This window comes from Elephas maximus, chromosome 11 (assembly GCF_024166365.1).
Source record: "Elephas maximus indicus isolate mEleMax1 chromosome 11, mEleMax1 primary haplotype, whole genome shotgun sequence".
NCBI classification, from domain to species: Eukaryota; Metazoa; Chordata; class Mammalia; order Proboscidea; family Elephantidae; genus Elephas; species Elephas maximus.
The window spans coordinates 32,918,775-32,944,949 of record NC_064829.1 but is presented as its reverse complement, the minus strand read 5'-3'; the positions used below and the strand labels follow the sequence as shown (position 1 = coordinate 32,944,949).

Here is a 26,175-nt window from a genome sequence, read left to right as displayed (position 1 = left end):
TCACATCTTATAAAAGCTGGCAATTCCTTACTATCGTTATATGTCCAGTCTAAATAGGGTTAACTATACAAAAGTACAAAGGTGCTATAATATTTGTAACTTCTGATTCTGGAATATGAAGGATAAAACATGAACCTCTGGCACCCTCTGGTGTTTAAGCACTATACAGCTTCCCATATTCATCCCCCGTATATTAACAAACTGAATAGAAAATACCATTTCTTTATTGGAAAAAGTCACAAACGAACAACTTTTTTTTTCACATTAATGAGGTGGTTTTAAAAAGTAGACATATACCACTCTATATAACTAAACCTCACCAATTTAATCAAGACAAGATCTAATGCCACACATTAATACCTCCTCTTATTTAACAAAAGAATCCAGATTAAGGGTCTATTTTAAGTTTTAACAGTATCTAAAGTGCTACTGATATTTAGTCTCCAGGAAAGCAAACTTAAATAAAACAAAGAAATTACTATGAAAACATATGCATGAAACCACATGACTTGAATTACTAGGAAATATTATTAAAAAATGAAAAGGGTATCTTAGCACAACGATAAAAGGTAGCTAAAAATTACCTAAGATTATAGATACTTCTATTCTCTTTTTGCAAAATTTATTGTTTCCACAAATATTTGAATGCCTATTATGAACCAGCCATTGTTCTAAACACTGGGTGAACAACAGTAAACAAGTTACTGTAAACTCTAATAGAGAATTAAAAAGAGATGAGAAACACACGGAAGGGTATACAAATAAAGGAACAAGATAATTTTAGGTGAGTACCTCAAGACAGTGGATGTGACTGGGGAAGCTACTTTACAACAGCTGGCCAAGGAAAACCTTTCTGAGGAGTTAACTTTTAAACTGAAATATGAAGGGCCAAGCCATATTAAGATTGGGGACTGAAAGCTCAGCACGTATCATGCCTAAAAACTGTACAGTGGGAACATGTGTGTTTGAAAAAAACAAAGAAAACAGGAAAAGGGCCAGGGTCCCTAACATCATGGAACATGACACTGACTACTTCCAGTTTTCCTGAATCTGAGGGAGAAATAATTCTCTATCTTATTTTTAACACTGCTTTGAGTTTTCGGTTGCCTACAATCATACTGAATTCTAAAAAATATTACCATGCTTCCAGATGAATCTTGAACATCGTAAAAATGTTATTTCTTGCTCAAATTAACTTAATCACATAATCTCGAAACAAAATTTTTATGGAACTGCCATGCTGACTCTAAAAGAGAGGATTTGCCCTATCAAATATAAAAAAAGAGGTAAAGTTATAATAACTGCAAACACCAAAATACTAACAGAGAAATAAAACAACACAACACTAAAATGAAATTCTAGAAATGTACCCTTATATAAATGTGAATTTACTATAATATAAAGGTGGCATTTCGAATGAAAAGCTAAGGATGATGAACTCTTCCGTAGCTATTGCTGAGATGAGCAACCCATTGGGAAAAAAATTAACCTCTACTTCAGACATTACAAAGATAAAGTCAAGAATTATTGACGCTCTAAAGGTAAACGGCATATGTGAAAGGTGTGTGTATACAGGTATCTTAAAAGAAAATACAGAAGCACATCATTATGAGCTCAGGATAGGGAAAGAATTCCTAAAATTAGGTAAAATTCAAAAGCCATAAAAGAAGAAACTGATGTAAATCTAATACTGTGATTTAATTTTTCTATATAACATACTAATAACAGAAAAGGGCCCTCGTAACACAGTAGTTAAGTGCTATGGCTGCTAACCAAGAGGTCGCAGTTTGAATCCACCAGCAGCTCCTTGGAAATCCTATAGGGCAGTTCTACTCTGTCTGACAGGATTGCTATGAGTCAGAATTGACTCAATGGCACATAACAACAATAACAACAGTAACAGAAAGGAGCCCTGGTAATGCAGTTGTTAAGAGCTACAGCTGCTAACCAAAAGGTCAGCAGTTTGAGTCCACCACTTGCTACTTGGAAACCCTATTGGGCAGTTCTACTCTGTCCTGTAGGGTCTCTATGAATCAGCATCAACTCGGCAACAGAAATGGCAATTACCAAAAATATTACTTATTATAACAAAAAGATAAGCTGCTTAGGAATAAATCTAACAGGTAAATGCAAATTATGTACAATCTGTGCAGATAAAATGGTAGCACTTCGTTGAAAGACAATAAAGAAGGCATGCATAAATAAAGATATAAACCATGTTCATAAGTAGAAGGCTCAAGATTATGAAGACATCAGTCGGAAGAAAACTGACCTAGGGACTCAAGGCCATGCCAATTCAAATTCTAACAGATTTTGGTAGAACTTGACAGCTTGATTCTTAAATTTATATGGAACAAGATAGCAAGTTAGACATGCCATGCCATTCCTCTACAGCAAACACCTGAGAAGCCAAGTGAAATAGTTATAAATGACAATCCTGGAACCCTGAACACCAAATGAAAGAATAAAGAATTAGATCAAACACCAATTAGAAGCAGCGGCTTAACGAAAACAGTGAATGAGTAAAGAAATGGAGCGGAGGTACCCTGCCAGCTGGTCCAGCACAGCGTGGACAATTAAGACAAAGCCAGCAACAATCCTGTGTGAGGAGCACAGAAAGGTAACTTCATGGAACTCCCAACAGGAGACAGAGAAACTATACAGACATACTGGGAATGAAGCAAAGTGAGCAGGATGCGAACTGGAGCTAAGGAGGGAAAGTACAGGAAAGAGGGCAAGACCTTCAGGGATCCTGGAGTCCACAGAGCAGGGAGGAAGCCAGGATCCAGTGCCAGGGTGACGCTCCAGTGGCAGTACCTGACCATTAGGGCAGCAAAATGCACGAAGTAATAGATTCATAGACAGCACGAATGAACCCCGGGCAGCCCCCTCCTCCTTGTATTCACTCGAGGCTAGGTCGTAGTTACTGGCTGCACCCAACTGGAAGTGCAGAAGTACCCTCGCCTGGTGACCAAAAGACCACATTCCCCCTTCCCCACCTTCATGGCAATTAGTGGCGTGAACCCTCCCCAATCCCTGCAGGTGGTGAGAGAGGTGGTGAACGCTCCTGTGCCACAGACAATCAATCTGCGAAGTACGCCTGTTACACCACCGATATATCGAAATAAAACAAAACAAAAAATCATAAACAATACCTGAATGCCTTGGAGACATCAGAGAATATCAAATCATATAAAGAAACAGAACAAACAAGTGACCAAAATAAAGAGGCAGAAAATCTTTCCATGTAAGAAAGGGTAATGGGCCTACCTGAAAAGCATTCAAAAGGCTTCTACACAGGGTCCTCAAATAGATTAAAGAAACTGCAGACAAAACCAACAAAAACAGACAAAACCCTAGAGAATTAAAAAAAAGAAAGAAAATGACAAAATAGACAACTAACGCCATACAAAATGGCAACTAGAAATCCAGAAGATTAACAAAAAACAGTAATAGATAACTCAATGAAAAGACAGAGGAGTAGAACTGAATCAATGGAACACGGTATCACTGAAATAGATGACAAATTCCATGACACTATTTTGAGGAACACTTAGAAAAAAAGAGAAGAAAGTCTAAGAGTTATGTGGGACATGATCAAGAGGAATTCCAGAACAGGAAGGAGAGAAAAAAAAAAAAAAGATTTGCTGGCAGAAAACTTCCTGAATATCATGAAAGATGAGAAATTATCCAAGAAGCTCATCGAACCCCAAAAAGGGCAGACAACAAAAGAAAGTAACAAAAGACATATCATAAGCTTTCTAAAACCAAAGACAAGGAAAGAATTCTGAAAGCGGCTTGGGAAGAACAAACTGTCACCTACAAAGGGGAACCAGTAAGACAAAGTTCTAATTTCTCTGCAAAAACAATGTTGGCAAGAAGGCTATAAAACCCTGAAAGAAAAAATCTGCCAGCTGAGAATTATATATCCAGCAAAACTGTCTCACAAATACAATGATGAAGCTCAGTCATTTCCAGATAAACAGAAATTAAAGAAATTTGTAAAAACCAGACCAACCTTACAAGAAATATTAGAGTCTTTCAGACAGAGAAACACCACCAAACAACCACCTGAGATTAAGACACATGACATGATCACCCAGATACCACACAAGACAAAAAATTCTCAAAAATAAACTTAGAAGGCTGAAAAATGGAACTAGAGATGTCAATGTGTAAACAAGGGCAACTTCAAAATAAAAAGGGGGAATAAATCGTGTACTTACAGAACTTCCATATGGAGGGGAAGTCAAGGTGATATGAAGACATAACAGACTGTTTTAAACTTAGGAAGATAAAGGTAATTTCAGAGTAACCAAACACAAAGAAATGTAATAACCCAACTCACCAAAATAAAAAAGAAAACCACAAAACTCAGTAAATACAAAATACAATAATGAAGGAAATGAAAAGAAACTGCATAAAAAAAAACGAACTCAGCACAGGAAAATAAGTGGAACATACCTGTCAATACCACAAAAAAAAGCACAACAAAATGACAGCAGTTAATTCATACTGGTGTAGTATGAACTAATATAACATAGCTCGGCTGCTAACCAAAAGGTCGGCCTTTCAAATCCACCAGCCCCTCCTTGGAAACCCCATGGGGAAGTTCTACTCTATCCTACAGGGTCATGGAGTTGACTCAACTGCAACAGGCTTGGTTTTTGTTTTTTTTTTTAACTGATGGTCACACTGAATGTAAATGGTTTAAATACATCAGTCAAGAGACAAACAGAAGAGATAAAAAAAAAAATGATCCATCATTATGCTGCCTACAAGAGACACACCTTTGACACAAAAATATAAATAAGCTAAAAATTAAAGGCTGAAGAAGAAAAAAACAAACCAAGCAAACAGTAACCAAAAAAGAGCAGGAGTGGCAATATTAATCTCCGGTAACATCGACTTCAAAGTAGGTAAAATCCTCCACAAAAGACAATAAAGGGTATTACATAATGATAAAAGGCTCCATTCACCAAAAGGACATAATCATAATAAATATTAACACATCCAATGATAGAGCTCCAAAACACATGAAACTAATTCTAACAGCACTGAAAAGAGAAATAGTTCCACAATAACAGTAGGAGACTTTAACACACGACTTTCAATGAAGAATAGAACTAGTAAGAAACTCCACAGATACACAGATGATCTAAAAATCACAATCAATCAACTTTACCTCTTAGACGTATACAGAACACTCGAACCGATGGCAGCACAGCACACATTCTCCTCTAACACACATGGATAATTCTCTAGAATAGACCATATTTTAGGCCACAAAGAGAGCCCCAATAAGTTCAAAAATACCACAATAGTATAAAACATCTTCTCTGATCACGATGCTATAAAATTAGAAATGAGTAGCAGGAAGAACAAAAAATAAAATACATAGAAACTAAATAACCCTAGACTGTGATCCAGAGAAATCTGGAGTCTTGGAATCTGAAAGTCTTGGATCCTTGAAAGTCTAGAACTTTATTACCAATTCTGGCTCATGGCGACCCCGTGTGTACAGATCAGAATTATCCCACAGGGGTTTCAAGGCTGTGACCTTTCAAGAGCAGATCTCCAGGCCTGCCTTTTGAGGCACCTCTGGGTGGGTTCAAACCACCAACCTGTTGCCTAATAGTCAAGTGTTTAACCATTTGCACCACTCAAAGGCTCCTCTAAAACTCTAAACCAATACCAAGCCCATTGCCCTCCAGTCAATTCCCCCGTAGGATTTCCAAGGGTGTAAATCTTTATGGAAGCAGACTATTGCATAACACCTTGCTTAAAAACCACTGGTTAACACATGAAATTAAAAAAATCCCAGAATCAAATGAAAATGAAAGCACATCAATGCATCCTGACTGCACATTTGATCAATTTCAGACTGCAGAAGTTGGTAAAAATCTTCAGTTTCTTCCATCTTTCGCCTCAGTGGTTGGTACACGAATTTGAATAATAGTCATGCTAACTCATCTTCCTTTTAGGCCTGTGGATATTATCCTATCACTGACAGCGCTGTACTTCAGGATAGATCTTGAAATGTTCTTTTTGACGATGAATGCAACACTATTCCTCTTCAAGTTGTCATTCCCAATATAGTAGATCATATGATCGTCCAATTCAACACAGCCAATGCCAGTCCATTTCAGCTCACTAATGCCTAGGATATCAGTGTTTATGCATTCCATTTCATTTTTGATGATTTCCAATTTTCCTAGATTCATTCTTCATACATTGCACATTCTGATTATTAATGGATGTTTGCAGCTGTTTCTCCTCATTTTGAGTCATGCCACAAAAACAAATGAAGGTCCCGAAAGTTTGGCTCCAAACACGTAATTAGAGTCAACTCTACTTTGAGAAGGTAGCTTGTCCCCAGTGGCACTTCTTCCTGCACTATATCAGACACTGTTCCACTTGTATTCGTAAGGTTTTCACTGGCCAATTTTTTCAGAAGTAGACTGCCAGGTCCTTTTTTCTAGTCTGTCTTAGTCTGGAAGTTCAGCTGAAACCTGTCCACCATGGGTGACCCTGCTGGTATTTGAAATACTGGTGGCAAAGCTTCTAGTATCCCAGCAACACACAAGTCACCACCGTAGGACAAACTGACCAACATGTGGTGGCATTACCCTTTAGAGAGATGCAAATCAAAACTAAAATCAGATACCATCTTAACCTGGCTATAATGGCACTGATCAAAAAAAAAACAGAAAACAACAAGTGCTGGCAAGGTTGTTGGGAGACTAGAACTCTTATACATTAATGGTGGGAGTGTAAAATGGTATAACCACTGTACAGAATTGCATGGTGCTTCCTTAAAAAGCTATACAGAATTACCATATGATTCAGCAATCCCACTCCTAGGTATACATCCTAGAGAAATAAGAGCCATCATACAAACAGACAAATGCACATCCATGTTCATTGCAGCACTGTTCACAATAGTAAAAAGATGGAAACAATCTAGATACCCATCAACAGATGAACGCATAAACAAACTATGTTACATACACACAATGGAATACTATGCAATGATAAAGAACAACAACGAATCTGCAAAACATCTCACAACATGGATGAACCTGGAGGACATTAGGCTGAGTGAATTAAATCAATCAAAAAGAGAAAAATATTGTACGAGACCACTATTATAAAAGTCAAGAATAGGTTTACACACACAAACATTCTTCAGTGGTTAACCGGAATGGGGGGGGGGCGGGGGAGAATCACTAACTAGATAGTAAACAAGTGTTAATTCTGGGGATGGGAAAGGCAATATACAATATGGAGAAAGCCAGTACAATGTGACCACGGCAAAGGAAGACACTGAGGGGTATGCAAAGAACGAAGGGCAAATACAGTAAATGCTATAACATATACAATCCTGCAACAGTAATAAAACAATAATTTGGTACATACATAAGCTAATACATATGCAAAACAGGTGAGGGAGGTCATACAGGAGTATACCCACATACAGATATAAATATGGTTGTGTATATTTCTATATACATATTTGTAAATGCTGCATGTACACTCATATATTTAATACAGTACATAGGAACACAGTCACAGAAACTACTTGGGCACTGGGACTGAACTACTGGATTTGAAGACTAACGATCATGGCCTTAAGGAACAGCCAGGTAAACTGGCAAAACAAAGTTCATAAATATTCTACATGCTAGCCTGGTGGGTAGCATCTGCAGTCTTAGAATCTTGCAAATGGCCATTTAAGAAGCCGGTATTGGTCTCTTCCCATCTGAAGCAAAGGAGAACAAAGAAAACGGAAGACTCTAGGAAGCAATTAATCTAAAGGACTAATGGCCCACATGAGCCACAGCCTCCTCTAACCTGAAACCAGAAGAACTGGATGGTGCCCAGCTACCACTACCAACCACTCTGACCAGGATCACATACAAGTTTCCAGTTAGAACAGGAAAAAAAATTCAGAACAAAACTCAAATTAAAAAAAAAAAAGGCCAGATCTACTGGTCTGAAAGAGACTAGAGGAACCCACGAGACGATAACCCTAAGACAACCTGTTAACTTGAAACTGAAGATACTCCCAGAGGCTACCTTTCAACCAAATTATAAATAAACAATATCACCAGTAAAGAATGTGCTCCTTAGATTAACCAACTATATGGGACCAAAAGGACAACATTTGCCCAAAATCAAAGATGAGAAGGCAGGGAAGGACACGGAAATTGGGCTAATGGAAACAGGGAATCCAGGGAGGAAATGGGGAGAGTGCTGGCACATTGTAGGGATTGCCACCAATGTCACGAACTATCTGTGTAAGAATCACTGATTGGAAAACTAATTTGCTATGTAAACTTCCACCTCAAGCATAATAAAATGTTCAAGATATATATACACATACATACAAATACAAATACACACACACACACACATATAGAATAGCAAAGGACCAAGAACAGCCAAGAAAATCAAGAAGAGGAGGAAGGGGATATGGAAGAAGATACAAGAAGAAAAGGAAAAACAAGAGAAGGAGAGGTAAGCAGAGGGACATACCTGGTCAGACATAAAATTTATTTTGAAGTTATAGTAAATAAAACAGAATGTTATTAGGAATAAACAAATTAGCCAACAAGATAAATTAAAAAAAAAAAAAAAAAAAAGGCAAACGAACCAAAAGAATAAATACAGGAAATAGGGGGGAAAAAAATGACTCCTAAGGCCATCAAGATTTAAATATGGTAAGTAAATGTAAAAATGGCACGATGGCACCAAGATCCCATCAAGATCAAGATCAGCCCAAGGGTGATTCCTATGAGGCAGAGGTCAGACATACTTCCTCTCTCAAACCTTTTTACCAATTCTGACACCAGTTATCCCTCCCAAAGCAGTCTACTTCTCTGCTGGGTTCCATAATTCATTACAACTGCCACAAAGAACTCACAGACCATACTCACAATTATGGGATCTATTAGGGAAGTAACAGGTTACAATTCAGGATCAGGAACTACTCAGGATACAGTTCTTCAGTCCGGACAGTTTTTCAGCAGTGCCCACAGGCAAGTCTCTCCCTTGGCCCCTGAGCCTCTTGACCTAGCATCTACCCTGCTCAGTCAAGTGTTATAAAGCTCTTTAGCTCCACCAGTAAGTGCCCAGAGGTACCCAACTTCACAAGGAGGCCTCCTGCCTGAAGGCACCCAGCTCTCTCACTCAGTGGGTCGGCACGTTCACTGTAAGTACCTTAGCACATGGGCCAGGAAGCCCACCACTGTCTGTCATAGGCCTCTTGGTGCTGCTGCGTTCTGCTTCGGCCATTTCTCTGCCTGTTTCTTGTTGCCTCACGCTGTTTCCAGTGCCACTGTTCTCTCTCTCTCTCTGTCCCCTGGGTCTAGGAGGTTCTCAGCTCAGCAACCTCGGGTCCAAAGGACACCTGGACTCCTGGCTCTTCCTTTTTGGTGGCAGTGAAGCCTCCCCTTTTCACCTCTGGGATGGCTTATTTTAAGCCTTGCAGGATGGCAAAAATGACCAACCCACTTCTTAGGGTTTCATACAGCTTATCTGTGTGGTCCCACACCACAAGTGTGCCACGTACTTTATTTGCATTATTAGCAAGCTGTCCGATTCCCTTGGTGGGCCACGAGTACCCTATCTGCATAGTCATGCCCAATCATTTTGTGGAAGTCACAAGACCATGCATGGCTAAAAGGGCCATATTAAGTAATTCACTGCACGGCAGTAAAACTTAAAACTTTTAGAAGACAATATAGAAGACCAGCTTCATGATCACAAGGAGAATCTCTTAAATAAGAAATAAACAAACGATAGTCATAAATTTACCGAATTCTACTACTTTAAAATTAAGGCTTTCTGTTCATCATAATACACACTAGAGAAAACTAATTGAAAAACAGTAAATCTAACAGATATTTGCAACACCCAAAAATTATTAAAAAATTACACAAAGACTTCTGTTTCCATTGCTGATCACTACTTACAGCAGAAAATTAGTCTGGAGAAGAAAGACTAGCAAAGCTGGAAAAATTTTTAAAAGTTTGACAAATTATGGTATATTCATGCAATGAAATACTATATGACGATAAAGAACAATGATGGGTCTGCGAAACATAACATGGATGGCTCTGAAAGGCATTATGCTGAGTGAAATTAGTCGCAAAAGGACAAATATTATATGAGACTGCTATTATAAGAACTCAAGAAGGTTTAAACACAGAAGAAAACATTCTTTGATGGTAGGAGAGTGGGGAGGGAGGGGGAAGGAAATTCACTAACTAGATAGTAGACGAGAATCATCGTGGGTGAAGGGAAGGACAACACACGATACAGGGGAAGTCAGCACAACTGGACTAAACCAAAAGCTAAGGAGTTTCCTGAACACAACCAAACACTCTGAGGGACACTGCAGGGGCAGGGGTCTGGGGACCATGGTTTTGGAGGATATCTAGGTCAACTGGCATAACAAAGTTTATTCAGAAAATGTTCTGCATCCCACTTTGGTAAGTGGCGTCTGGAGCCTTAAAAGCCTGCGAACGGCCAACTAAGATGCAATTGGTTCCAACCCACCTGGAGCAAAGGAGAATGAAGTACACCAAAGACAAAAGGAAAATATTAGCCCAAGAGAAAAAAGGGCCACATGAACCAGAGACACCATCAGCATGAGACCAGAAGAACTAGATGGTGCTGGGCTACCACCAATGACGGCCCTGACGGAACACAACAGAGAGTCTCTGACGGAACAGGACAAAAGTGTGGTGCAGAACTCAAATTCACCTAAAAAGACCAGACTTAATGGTCTGACTGAGATGAGGAATCCCAGAAGACATGGCTCCTGGTCTCTATGTTAACCTGGAACTGAAACCATTCCCGAAGCAAACTTTTCAGACAAAGATTGGACTAGACTATAAAACATAAAATGGTACTCATGAGGAGTGTGCTTCTTAGTTCAAATAGATACACGAGACTAAACAGGCAGCTCCTGTCCAGAGGCAGGATGAAAAGGCAGAAAGGGACAAAAACTGGTTGAAAGGACACGGGAAACCCAGGGTGGAAAGCGGAGGTGTGCTGTCATTACAGGGATTGCAACTAGAGTCACAAGATGGTATGTGCATGAATTTTTGTATGAGAAATTAAGTTGAGCTGTAAACTTTCACCTAAAGCACAATAAATAAATAAAATTAAACAAACAGTTTGTTTGAACGCATCAGAGAGCCACCAAGGAAGCCAGCCCTTGAGGGGCCACAGCCCTGAGAAAAGAAAGCCTCACTAAAGTAACCTCAGTTTTCTCCTCGTTGCTTTTCCCTTGGGCATTATGCTTATTCTTGAGGGCAATCGCTAAGAAGCAGAAAACCTAGCAGAACATTCAGCAATCTCGTGAGAATCAGGAGACAAAAAGCAAGAGTTCAAAGATTCCAAGGCTGCAAGGACTTAAGGAATGGGCCATAATCATATAAAGAAGTGAACCACAAAAAAGTCCCCAAGGCATTCAGCATTAAAGTTCTATAGAAATATAAGAAGAAGCCGAACAAAAAGCTTATGAAAAGCACACTGAGTTTTAAGTACTCGCACAGTACTGAGGAGATAAAAATTGGGGTTCAGAGCTAAGCAAAGAAAGCATCCCAGTCTTAAGTTGGAACGCCTGAGGGGCTACATCCTAGGGTGGAGGGAACCAAGGCACATAGAGTCTTAAAAAATTACAGCCTAGCTTTGAACCAGTCCCTGATTAGATTGAGATGATCTGTTCCCCTGCTGCCTGCCAGGAAATTGGGTAAATTCTCTTTTTAAAGAGAATCTAAAACTGCTTTAATTTTTTTTTTTTTTCAAACATATCTGGCATTGAATAAAAAATTACAAGGTACAGGAAGAAACAAGATTAGAAGGCCAGCTAACAGAAGCAGACTCACAGATAATCCAGATATTGGGATATCAGGCCTGGTCTTTAAAATAACCATGACTAATTGCTTAAGAACACAGAGGAAAAGATAAATAATTCCACCAGAGAACAATAACCTATAAAAAATAAATAGGGGTTATGGTTTCTGGTAATAGCAGAGTAGCTTCATTAATAACAATCACACAATCTAAATACAATCAACAAAAAAGGCAATCATTTGAAAACACTGAGAATTGAACAAAAAGCAGGCAGAAGCTAGAGGGAGTCAAATCTTGGAAGATAGGAAAAACAATGCATGAAATCTGTAGTTTATGGTTTTCGGTCTGAGGGTACTCCCCACTCTGTGCAGCCACGTTACTTATGGCCCCAGTTATCAGAGGGCAGATTTTGTTCAAGAGCCATGGAGGGTGGATGAACCCCTGAAACTACTGCCCTGAGATCTTCTTTAAATCTTAAACCAAAAATATCCCCTGAAGTCACCTTAAAAGCAAACAATAACCTATTAACCCGTTGCCGTCAAGTTGATTCCAACTCATAGCCACCTTACAAGACAGAGTAGCACTGGCCCATAGGGTTTCCAAGGAGCAGCTTGTGGATTCAAACTACCAACCTTCTGGTTAGCAGCCGAGCTCTTAACCATTATGCTACCAGGGCTCCTAGTAGTAAAGGTTTGCCTTGAGCATTAAACTCTTTTAGAAACTATCTATATGAGATCAAATTGACAACAGCGACTCAAAAGATTAGACAGGTACCTTAGGTGGCACTGAGCTTATGTTAGTAGGGGAGGAACTGCTCAGAAAAGGAGGGTGAGAGTGGCTACACAACTCAAAGAATATAATCAATGTCACTAAATGGTATATATAGAAACTTGAATTGGTATATGTTTTGCTGCGTATATTCTCAACAATGAAATAAATAAAATTTAAGGGAAAAAATCTAATAGACCTTAAAACGATAAGGACTAGAATTAACTTTATGGCCCCCCAAGAATCAATTAAAATAAAATACACAAAAACATTGAAAAATGCATTATACTACACTACCACAACAGAATTTACAGACATTAAAATAAAACAGAAATATGGATTCATGCCAATAAATTTTAAAACTAAGATTAAATGTACAAAAATCTTCAAAGATATAACCCTGAAATTGACATAAGATGAAACAGAACATCTAAATAGTTCTTTATCAGTGAAATCTGACTTTCTTATCAAAAACTTTCCCCCAAAGAAAACATATTTATTTCATTTTGATAGTAAATTTATTCATAGATTTAAGGAAAAAATAATTATCACTTCTATACAAAATAATAATAATATCAGTTCTACACAAAGAAAATACTGGACATGGGGGAAATGCTTTAAAACTCATTTTTTTTAGGCCAGCATAACCAGATACCAAAATCTGACAAAGACATTTTAAGACCAAATTCCCTCATGAACATAAACCCAACACCCTTAAGAAAATATTAATTAAACCGAACACAGCAATGAATAACAAGGAATATGCCAGGAATATAAGGTTGATTTAACATTTAAAATAATACATAACTTATCATACTGGAACAATAAAAATCAACGATTATTTTAAATAGATGTAGAAAAAGCTCATGACAAAAACACTCAATTAAAAAATAAGGAAAATATCTGAATAGACATTTCACAGCAGAGGTTATAGAAAAAACAACAAAGGCATGAAAGACATGAAAATATATTCAGCATCATTACTATTAGGGAAATGTAAATTGAAACCACAATGAGATACAACTATACACCAACTAAACTAGAATAGTTAAATCGGAAAAACTGAGAGCATCAATTGTTGGAAAAACTGAAATCATCAATTGTCAGCAAGGATGTGGAACCACTGAACAAATCGATGGGAATGTAAAATGGTACAACCACTTAGGAAACCATCTGGCAATTTCTCATAAAGTTAAACATACACTTACAATATGACTCAGCAAATCTGCTGCTACGTGTTAGCTGAAGGCAAAACAGACAAAGATTTGGACAAAGGGGTGCCCAGCAGCTTTATTCATAAAAGCCAAAAACTAGGAACAATCCAACGTACAACAGGTGAAGAGATTTTTAAAAAATGCAATACAAACACATGCAGTACATCTATCCAATGGAACATTACCCAGCAACAAAAAGGAACAAACTATTGGTACATGCAACAATACGGATATATACCAAACACATTACGCTAAGCGAAACGAGCCAGAAACAAGAACACAATTATGATTCCATTTATGCAAAGCTTCAGGAAAGACAAATTTAATCTATAGTTTTTTTTAATAGGAAGCAGATGAGTGGTTGTCTGGGTCCTAGGGAATAATGTAGGGAATGGGTGGGGAGGAGCACAAAGGAACCTTTTCAGGTGTTGAAAATATTCTCTGTATCTTGACTGTGGAATATAGTACATTGAGCCTTTTGTCAAAACCTACTGAAATGGAAGACAATGATGGTTGCCTAGATCACCGCCTTCCGAGATTTCCTCCAAAAATAATACAAAACGACAAAAACCACATCAGAGTAACTTGAAAACAAAGAATATCCAAAACCCAAGATAACTATAAAATGAAAAAAATAAATCTCAGCACACACTGTCTAGTCCTCTGGCACCTTACCTTCCCCCAACTCAAACCTACTTCGGTAAGCAAAAAAAAAATACTGAGAAAATGGATAGGACAGCTATTGGCAGGCATTAGGATAAAATACAGGCAGTACCCCGGTCATGAACAAGATCCACTCCTAACAGGGTCTTCGAGTCAAAATTTTTAGGTAAGCTAGAACAGTTGAATAAGGTTTTTATTTAGCTTTACATGTATGTTAGTGCAAGAAAAGGATTGGAGGCTTTTCAATGATTTAAATGCTGCTGTAGCAAGTGAAGGTGATTGTGATGAAGGATTTACCACAAGTAGGGGTTGGTTCAGTCATTTTAAAGTGAGGGTAAATTAATGACTCCTACATTTACATTAAAGGTCACGTAAGAGTCATACGTAAATCAGGCATTTGTAATCTGAGGACTGCCTGTATACTATTGGCAGAAAGATTAAGTACACTCCAAGTCAAGAAAACAATAAAAAGGTATTTTGGTAGATCACAGTATGAGCTACAGGAAAAGGACTCAAAAGTACATGTAATTTAAACTGACAGTCTTTGAAATATGTAGCTTCTTGGGGAGAAAACAGGCCAAGAAAAGATAGGGAGAAACAAATTTTGGTAAAGGGAAAAAGATGTAAAGGAAAAAAATTAGCGTGCTACAAACTGGTTTCCAAGGACAAACACATGCAAAGGAAAACCTATAAAGCAGCATTGAAGAAAGGCAAAAAAATAACCAAGAGAATAAAAATGAGATAGCGAAAGATGTTTAAAAAAGGTCAGAGCCAAAGTAATGGAAATGAGAGGAAAAGAACAAAGTCTATACTATTGCAGTCCCTGCAGAAGAAACAGAAAACAAAGGAACAGAATACTTATGACTATAACACAAAACAAGTTTTCATAACTTACAAAAGGCCAGAACCTACAGGTTAAAAGGGCCAATTAGGAAAGTAGGAAAATTAAGTTAGAACAATCAACTTTGCAACATACTCTAGTGTAAAACCATCAGATTTCAATACAAATTTTAAAATCCCCAACGTCTTCAAATGATCAAATATATTAAAAACAACATACAAATGAGGGCAGTAATGGAGCAGCATTTTTTTAAAGATACAATACAAATAAGAGTTAATCAATGATTTTATATCCAGCCGAACTGCCATGGGAATATGAGGTCACTGAAAACAGTTTTCAACATAAAAGAACTTGGGAATTCTGTACCTATGAGCTTTACTTAAGGAATCTACTAGCAGACAACCTTCATCCAGCAAGGGATGACTGAGAAAAATTCAGAAAGAGATCTGAATGTAAACAGCTTAATACAGCTATATAAAAGTAGACCTATGACTAAAATATAGGTGGGAATTAGAAAGGAAGACTAATGAACAAATACTATATGCTGTGACAAAGTAGAAACAGAGCAACTAAAAATGGGAGAAGAACACAGAACATGCACACGCTGATTCTTTTTTTACATCACGCCCGTTGCCATTGAGTTGATTCTGACTCAAAGTGACCCTATAAGATAAAGTGGGGCAGTTCTATTCTGTCCTATAGGGTTGCTAAGAGTCAGAACCTACTCAGCAGCAATGGGTTGGGTTTACATACCTATTAAAATGGTAAAAATAAAAAGAACTGACAATAGCAAGTGCTGACAAAGTTGTAGAGCAACAGGAACTCTCATCATTGTGGGAATATAAAATGATGCATTTACTTTTTGGTACACAGTTTGGTAGTTTTAAAAATAGTTAAACACATCAATCACACTCAGATATATACAAAGAGAAATGAAAACTTACATTCACATAAAAATCTTTACATGAATGAAGCAGCTTTCTATAAATGATCAAAAACTGAAAACAAACCAAATGTCCGTCAACAGGAAAAAGGATAAACAAACTTAAATTCATACAATGGAATAGTTCTCAGCAATAGAACAGTCTTCTAATATTCAAGACAAGAAGGATGAATATCAAAAACTTACTGTACATAATGTGGAGCCCTGATGGCGCAGTGGTTAAGATCTATGGCACTAACCAAAAGACTGGCACTTCAAACCCCTAGCTGCCCCTTGGAAACCCTACGGAGCATATCCATTTATATATGAGTTTAAGAGCAGACAAAAATGATATACGCTGATGGACATAAGAATAGTAGCTGACAGGCACAAAATATGAGCGTAATTCATTTGAAAGTTGCCTAAGGTGATGGATGCATTCAGTATGTTGATTTAAATTTTAATTACACAGGCATATACATTTGTCAAAATTCATGTAGCTGTACATTTAAGATTTTCCTACTTTACTGCTTATAAATTATACTCACTAAAGTACTTCATTTTTCTTAAAGGCATCAATGTATCTTATTTAGGTATTATTCTCTGTCATCCCTTGTCTCTTTTTTTGAAATATTACTTCCTTAAACTAGTTCAAGTTTTAACTGTTATCTTTACCTGAACGATGTTGTTCCATTCTCTTTTATTTTAGTTTTCTGCAGAGGCGATACTTGAAGTGACAGAACTTTATTTCCTGGTAGGGTAATTTGTTTTAGAACGGAAGCTATAAAAACAAGACAAGAAAGAAGAAAGTAGGACACAGAAAATACAATCATGCTACATTAGGAAAAATTCAAGATAACAGCTTTTAATATACGTATTTTTACACAAACAACGCACACCTTCTACACATTTGTTTGCCAATAACATCCTCTCGACCAAGAGTTATTTTTGTTAGCACATTACACTGATCTTTTTCAGCGACACGTAAAAAAAAAAAATGGCATAGCAGTGCATACAAAAATACTTTGCGGGGGGAGGGCAGAGCTGGCAAACAAACTTAGAAGGTGCACGTTCTTTGCACAAAAAGACGCTATATAGAATAATCAAAGAAAATTTCAATCTGCCCTAGAATTATGTTTAAATTCAAACATGGCAATGAATTTATTCTCTGTATAAGAAATCATTTCTATAAAATAAAGATCTCTCCACTTCTTTTTATATGGTGTTCAGATTGCCTATAGAATTACCAACATTATAAAAATATCATGCACAGAAGGTAGCTGAAACACGTTATAGTATACAACTTGCATTGCTAGATTTTAAAAACATAAAAGCCCTTACATGTGTAAGACTGATTTCCAAACTTGAAAAGCTACACTTTGAAAAGAAACAAATTTTATAAATTCAAAAATACTTATTTACTAATAGGTTGTTTTATCTAATTACAGAATATTATGAGTAGTTGCCTCTTTCATAAAACAACATAAAAAAAAAAAAAAACTAAAACATACACCCCTAAAAAGTGGTTATGTAAGCACAAAGAGTGTAATGAGTAGTTATTTTTCAGTCTTCTTTCATAGGTGCCAACTTAAAACACCAAACCTCTCTTCCCTTAACACAACAACAGAAAATAGATTGCAAAAACCCACTGTGTTCCAATCCCAGTGTGTTGGGGCAGGGAGAGGCCAGAGTCTACCTGGAGAAAACTGACTGGTCGATATTACAGTGTCGACTGGCATTTTCTTTTGTCCAGATTTCTGAATGGTCAATGCTGAGGAATGGGAAAGTGTAGTCACTTGTTTTGTGATGCCTCCTGAAGGCTGTTGAACTACCTGAAACAATGAGAACGATCAATATATTCATTCAACTAAATCTACTTTAGGGAAGGGTAAGCTTCCAATATTAGCAACAGATTATGCTCTCCCAACTGTATATGTATATATACCCTTAGCTTAGTGTCACAAAAAAGTCTGCTTAAAATTTAAAATTATATATAATGAAATCACCTTGTCCAGAAGTGAAAAACACGACTATCCCATACATTATATATTATTTTTTAGAGCAGAATTCAAATTTCCACTTCACATAGCCCAATTTAAGTTTCAATTGTGTTATAGATTGAATTGTGTCCCCCCAAAATACGCGTTGTAAATCCTAACTCCTATACCTATGGTTATAATCCCATTTGGGATTGGGTTTTCTTTGTTATATTAATGAGACCATATTAGTACACTGTGTCTAAAGTCAGTTAATCTTTTGAGATATAAAAAGAGTAAATTGAGTAAGCAACTAAGCAAGCACAGCTGGTGGAAGAGAGATGGCATATCACATGAGATCTCCAAGGAACCAAGAATCAGAAGCTGTATACAGACATGGACCTTCCCCCAGAGCTAGTACAGAGAAAAAGCCTTCCCTAAAGCCCTGAATTCTGACTTCTAGCCCCCTAAACAGTGAGAAAATAATTGTTTTTTAAGCCACCACTTGTGGTATTTCTGTTATAGCAGCACTACAAAACTAAGACAGGCCCTATTTCTTTTTTTTAACTTATCTTGGAAATTTTTAGATATACACAAAAGTACAGAAAATAAAATGAAGACCCCTATACCATTACAGCTTCAACAATAATTCTTGGCCAATCTTGTTCATTTATGTCCCTACCCATGCTTCCCTGCCACCCTCAATTACTTTAAAGCAAATCACAGCTGTCTATCCTTTTATCCATAAATATTTCACAATATATCTCTAAAAGATGAGGACTTTTTAAGTGCTGTTTTTTTTTTAAAGTCTCTTCTTGAACAATTTTTTGAAAAGTGACAATGCTAAAGACATTCTCCAAGATAACATAATTCAAGAAATATAGAGGGGTAAGGGCTAGGGATAAGGGAAGAAAAATTAAAATAGTAATAACGGGGTCTTATTTTTAGCTTTAAAGAAGAAAGAAACAATATAGCACAGCTTCTTTTTTCACTTCCAAGAAGCAGCACAGTCACCACATATTTGAGCAAGCCATTGACAGTGAACTGTTTAGAAGTGCTAAACTAACAGATGGCTAATATAAATCAGTCATAGTCTTGTCAGGACATAAACCACTGAACAGAGTTTTAGGGATACAATTTATTCTGATTTTCTAAAATTTTGTAAATAAAATGTAAAAGTCCAGTGTGTATTACAAAAAGTTAACTCAGAAGAAACAAGATGTTCTAGGAAGTAACCCTACAGGAACTATTGTCCCCAGAGAAGAAATACAAGTTGAAAAAAATTCAACAATCATCACTCTTTGAGACTAGACAAGAACTCTTAAAGAAAATGAAGAATTTCAATGAAGTAAAGGTCATACTCATGTTAAACATGAATTTAAATTTTGTAAACTAATATACACGCAGAGTCTCTTATGTATTTAGAGTGAAAGTTAACAGAAACACTCCTAACAATTCCAGCTTATCTCTCTATTGTTTATATTCTTCTCCTCGGTATACTTTATTAGGTATTCTTTTCAGTATTTTTATTATAAAAGACAGCAATAAAATATTATTAGAAAATTGTTTGCAAGTTAGTCTTCATATCATTTTTGATGCCTACACAAAAATATAACGCAAAGTTTTGAGCTGTAATTTAATGAGCCCAGATCCCCATCACTTGTCATCTTAATGACTGTAACACCTGGGGCAACATACGTTATATAATCTGAAAAAATATGGGCACCATACTCCTGCACACCTGCCATGCAAAATAAAATATAATGAGGGAAAAGGTATAGGAAAATTCATTGGTGTTCTTTCAAAGAAAGTACCATTTTAAACCAGTATTACTGCATGTTATAGAGACTGAAATTACCTTAGAAACTGGCCCACAGAAGAAGCAGTGCAACTACTTGGCAAGTCAAAGAATGAGCTATTATGTTTCTTTAAAAAGGTATGTATTTTCCTTCCAAAGAACCTCTAGAATTAAGGAAAGAGACGTAAAGAATTTTCTCTTGACATTTCAAGTTCCGATGTCTTATTTGGGATGTTAAACACAAGTTAACCTTATAGCAGTTTATATAAACTGCAGGTCTAGAGGAAACCCTGGTGGCACAGTGGTTAAGTGCTACAGCTGCTAATCAACAGGCTGGCAGTTCAAATCCGCCAGGTACTCCTTGGAAACTCTATGGGGTAGTTCTACTCTGTCCTGTAGGGTCGCTATGAGTCGGAATTGACTCGACAGCACTGGGTTTTTTTTTTGTTTGGGGTACATGTCTAGAAATGCTACACAGTATTCTTTGGCAAACAGGTTTTTTTGTTGTTGTTGTGTTTTCATTTCTACTGTCTATAGAATCGACTGGACAGCACCGGGTTTGGTTTTTTTTGGATACCCACTGGCGGGGGGGGAACCCCACTGCCGTTGAGTCGATTCCAACTCATAGCAACCCTATAGGACAGAGCAGAACTGCCCCATAGAGTTTCCAGGGAGCGCCTGGTGGACACAAACTGTCAACCTTTTGGTTAGCAGCTGTAGCTCTTAACCACTACTCCATGTCTACAGTATCTATCATCCAGAATACCTGACAAGAAATTTTCACTAAATTCCACAGGAAAGGAAGCAAAGAAACAAGTATGGATTAAACACCCCTGACCTTGTTTTCCCTGTCTTTCAACTCCACCCACTCCCTTCTCCATAAATACACAGCAATCAAATACTGATCGCTAAATAACTCAAGTAGCATGTGCACATTAAGTTACTGGAATCGGGGCAGTATCACCTCTAATTTCCACTCAATATGTGACTACTAGCATACACCCATTAAGGTTAAATTCTAGAAAATAGACCCCAAAATAAGCAAAAACTGTAGTATAAAAGTCGGAAGTACATTAAGTCGCTATGTGTTTCTCAGGAACTGTCAATGTGTGGGTCTTATGCTACCACTCCCTATTTTCTAGGACAATGGCACATACAACTAAATCCCAGCACTATTTCTAACTAAACCCACATCCAACCTCAGAATGTTTTAACACAAGGCTCTAGTAAATCCTACAGTGGGAGTTGAAGTTTATTTGCCATTCCTAATCCACAATAAAACTCAGCCTTGGTAAAACTCAGAACATGGTTTTCCTGTAAATTAAACAGTCTTCTAAACACTTTTTAAAACTTGCTCAAATGAATTCTACATTGTATTACCAGCTTTTACAGGAATAAGTAAACGTTGTTTCAGGTCAAAAATCTATTCGTTTCTGTTTTAAAAGATAAAAATGTGCTTACTGTATGATTCCATTTCAGTCCTGGGACATGGAAAACTAACCTACTGGTGAAATATATTAGCAGAGTCATTGCTTCTGGGAGAACAGGGGTAGGGATTGACTGGGAAGGAGCACGAGGGAACTTTCTGGAGTGATGGTAATGTTCTACTTCCTGACAGGGGTTTGAGTTACGTGAGGTATGCACTGACTATCAAAACTTGCCAAATGGGGAACAAGTTGTGTATGAACAACTGAATGGAAAACTAATTTGCTCTTCAAACCTTCACCTAAAGCACAAGTTAAAAAAAAAAGTTATCCAATGGTACACTTAAGACCTGTGCATGTCACTGTATGCATGTTTTACTTATAAATAAAAAAGTAAACAAACATTGAATTGTAATTAATGATACCCAAAAACCCATATGCAAGTTTAAATATTTAGGAGGAAGTCTTCGAAATGCACCAAAAAAATTAAAATGAGTAATTAAATACATGATGAAGCAAAGGTATAGTAACTGCAAAGAGTAGAATCTAGGTGATCAGTATACAGGTGTTCACTATAAACTTCAACTTCTCTCTGTTTCAAATTTCGTATAATTAAACATTTTCACGAATAACGCATAGGACATGTACACTATAAATATTGCCTCTAGTTTTATCACTCCATAAATTCTAATATACATTTGCCAAGCTAAAATACAAAAAAAAAAAAAAAAGTCCCTACTGTGGGGCCACGGTCTCAGGGAACATCTAGCTCAATTGGTATAACACAGTTTATAAAGAAAATATTCTACATTCTACTGTGGTGAGTAGCATCTGGGGTCTTAAAAGCCTGTGAGCTGCCATTTAAGATACTCCACTGTTCTCACCCCTTCAGGAGCAAGGAAGAATGAAGAAGACTAAACATAAGGTAAGGATTAGTCCAAAGGCCTCCACCAGACTGAGTCCAGTATAACTAGATGGTACCCAGCTACCACCACTGACTGCTCTGACAGGGATCACAATAGAGGGTCCTGGACAGGACTGGAGAAAAATGTAAAACAAAATTGTAACTCACAAACAAAAAAAGACCAGAATTACTGGCCTGACACAGACCGGAGAAACCCCAAAAGTATGGCCCCTGGATGCCCTTTTAGCTCAGTAATGAAGTCACTCCCAAGGTTCAGCCTTCAGCCAAAGATTAGACAGGCCCATGAAACAAAATGAGACTAAACGGAAACACAAAAGCCCAGGGACCAGAAGGCAGAAGGGGACAGGAAAGCTGGTAATAGAGAACCCAAGGTCGAAAACGGAGAGTGTTGACGTGTCGTGGGGTTGTTAGCCAAAATGTGTACTAACCATTTAATGAGAAACTAGTTTGTTCTGTAAACCTTCATCTAGAGTACAATAAAATAGAACTTAAAATAAGTCCCTAAAGTACATTTAAATGAACAGAATTAACTAATGTATATATCAAGACTATTTTACTATATAAACTCTGATCATACTATTGCCCATGAAGAATTTTCTACACAATTTCTAATTACATATGATAAATAATAGGTAGGCCTTGCATAGGTTCAATCTTCATCTAACCTTTCATTAGTCCTATTTAACTGAGAATAAATGAACATCTGAATTCCACCTCTCTTCTCACTCTTAAAAGAAAAAAATTAACTTCTCAAGTCTGAATACTAGTAGGACAGTCCAATAAGAAACTGAGGGTCAATTACTTGAGCAAATGAAACAATTAACATACTTTTATTTCAACTTCTGTAACAAAAATACTGGCCACCACGATACTAAGAGCCTGTAACTCATATCTTGAAAATATCTGTCCTTATCTGGAGCCCTGGTGGTGTAGCAGTTAAGAGCTATAGTTGCTAACCAAAAGGTCAGCAGTTTGAATGTACCAGTCACTCCTTGGAAACTCCATGGGTCAGTTCTACTTTGTTCTATAGGGTCACTATAAATCAGAATCAACTTGATGGCAACGGGTTTGTCGGGTTTTTTATCTAGCGATAACTGTCAGAAACAATTGGCCAACTTAAATATCACTGATTATTTTATATAAAATGTATTTCCTGGTAGATTCTCTAAAGATTTCTCCCATTACAAAATAATTAAATAATTAGGTGTCAAAAAATATGATGCAAGATCAAAAAATTTTAATACACTACATCGACTTATGAAAGAACTGTTTTACTTCAATATAATGAAAATTACAATAATAATGCACTAATAATTAGTTATTATTTTTTCTTATACTAATAAAGTAATATTTGTAAAGTGAATGTTGAATGTACTTGACCACTTGTTTAATAAATGTCAAAAATCCTATTAAGATATACAAGTAACAGAGCCACCAGGAGAAATATATTTTAAATAAGGAAAATATTATCTGTGTCTTATTGACTATGCAAAGGCATTCAGCTGCGTGAATCATAACAAACTATGGATAACACTGCAAATAATGGGAATTGCACAACACTTAATTGTGCTCATGAGGAACCTGTACATAGACCAAAAGGCAGTCATCTGAACAGAACGAGGAGATACTGTGTCGTTTAAAATCAGAAAAGCTGTGTGTCAGGGTTATATCCTTTCACCATAGTTATTCAATTTGTATGTAGAGCATACTAATCCAAGAAGCTGGTCTATATGAAGTATAACACGCATCACAACTGGAGGAAGACTCATCAACAACTTGGGATACGCAGGTGACACAACTCTGCTTGCTGAAAGCAGAGAGGACTTAGAACACTTACTGATGAAGATTAAAGACTTCAGTATGAATTACACCTCAACATAAAGAAAAAAAAAAATCCTCACAACTGGACCAATAAACAACGTCATGATAAACAGAGAAAATACCGAAGCTGTGAAGAATTTCATTTTACTTGGATCCACAATCAATGCCCATGGAAACAGCAGTCAAGAAATCAAATGACGGATTACATTGGGCAAATCTGTTGGAAAAGACCTCTTTAAAGCGTTAAAAAGCAAAGATGTGACTTTGAGGACTAAGGTATGCTTGACCCAAGCCACGGTATTTTCAATTGCCTCATATGTGAGACTCCTTCGTCTCACATATCTTGGACATGTTATCAGGAGGTACCAGTCCCTGGAGAAGGGCACTGTGCTTGGAAGAAGATCCGGAAAAAAGAGGAAGACCCCCAACGAGATGGACTGACAGAGTGACTGCAACAATGGGCTCAAACATAGCAATGATTGTGAGGATGGCACAGGACTGGGCAGTGTTTTGTTCAGTTGTACACAGGATTGCTATGAGTCAGAACTAACTGAAAAGCACTTAACAAGTTTGAAAATAATTTGAGAATATCATCAGTGAGTTGATTATAAACCATAGTCCAATTTAGTCCAAGGTCTAAGTAAGGAAGGAAACACTCAGGGTGCAAGAAACATACAAAAGTATCTGGCGCAGCATAAAAGAAATATGGCAAATAATCATTTAAAACATGAGAATTGCCATACTGGATCACATCTGTAGTCCATGCGATTCAGGACATAGCTTCCAAAAGTGGTCTGAAGAAAGATGCAGGAGTATCTTGTTTAAAGTCAGGTTTTAAAATGTTATAATTTATCTCCTTTAGTAACTGATCATATATTTTAAAATTCCTTCTCAGTATTACACCTATTTCTAACTTGTACTCATTCTTCTAGAGAATTGTTTACGTTTCCCATCTCCTGAATCAGATGTTTTAAATACCACCCATTCAAGTTATGAAAAGAATTCTCCCAATCTACCGTTTCAAGATTTAAAAAAAAAAAAAATTAGGTTTTATAATATTATCTTATGAAGCGATGCACTTTTTTCCTTAGTTGAAAAAACCTCCCGCCATTGTAAATTTTGGTTTATCACTACACAGTATCTTTTCTTTCTCATTGATTATTGTATATAGTGTTCTCGGAATCTATTAAGGCTCTCATTCAAGTAAATTCACTACAAATGTTCACAATTCCTTTTAAGGTTTTCCTTTAGTACCAACAGTACAGTGCTTTCTAACTTTTGGTCCTCAAGTACCTTGAAATATGGGCCTAATTAGTAATTCTTGGTATTTCAGCTAAGAATTCAGTTCTTGTAAATAAAATTCTTGCTAATTTTCTTGGCCATCTATCAGTTATGGCATAGCAGTTGTTTGTTACATGATGTTATATACTTGAACTAAATGTTGAACTTAACACTGATGATGGTTTGATAATAAAGTAGAAACTCTTCAGGAGCCCTGATGGTTGAAAGCTTTCCTTTGGATATTTGTAAGTATTTCATTAAAAATTGAACAAAAACTAAATTTAACTTAAATATTTTAATTAACAAAAGATAATTTAAACAGTAAAAGCTGATTAGCAAATGCCAAATTTTTGTTTCAGTCTAATCATTTTCAAAATTTAAACTTTGATGAATTTTTGATAACTTTTCATCACTCAAAGGTTATAAAATAAAGCCCCTTAAATCCACAGCATGTGTGAATAAACATGAATGAGAAAGTTAATTCAAAATATCTGGTCTCATTTTTTTGATAAAAAGGGCAATAATTTTGGAGAGTAAGCTACATGTTGCTGTTATTAGTAATTTTGTATTTATCACTTGAGTATCTTTAAGAATAATCTACACTTGAAGAAAAGGCAGGAACCTTTACAGTTATTACAGATGTTGGTATTGTTGCTGTTAGGTACAACTGAGCC

The 26,175-nt window shown here is 36.8% G+C and overlaps 1 protein-coding gene across 1 annotated transcript in view; it reads right to left on the bottom strand.

Annotated features, from left to right (window-relative positions):
* TAF4B (TATA-box binding protein associated factor 4b) overlaps positions 1-26,175 on the bottom strand; it is a 143,596-nt gene that overhangs the window by 80,549 nt on the left and 36,872 nt on the right. The window contains exons 8-9 of the mRNA XM_049899913.1: positions 17,973-18,108; positions 16,952-17,057 (exon numbers count right to left, since the gene is read on the bottom strand). Of these exons, the coding sequence (XP_049755870.1) occupies positions 16,952-17,057; positions 17,973-18,108 (242 nt within the window). The remainder of the gene's footprint in view (positions 1-16,951; positions 17,058-17,972; positions 18,109-26,175) is intronic.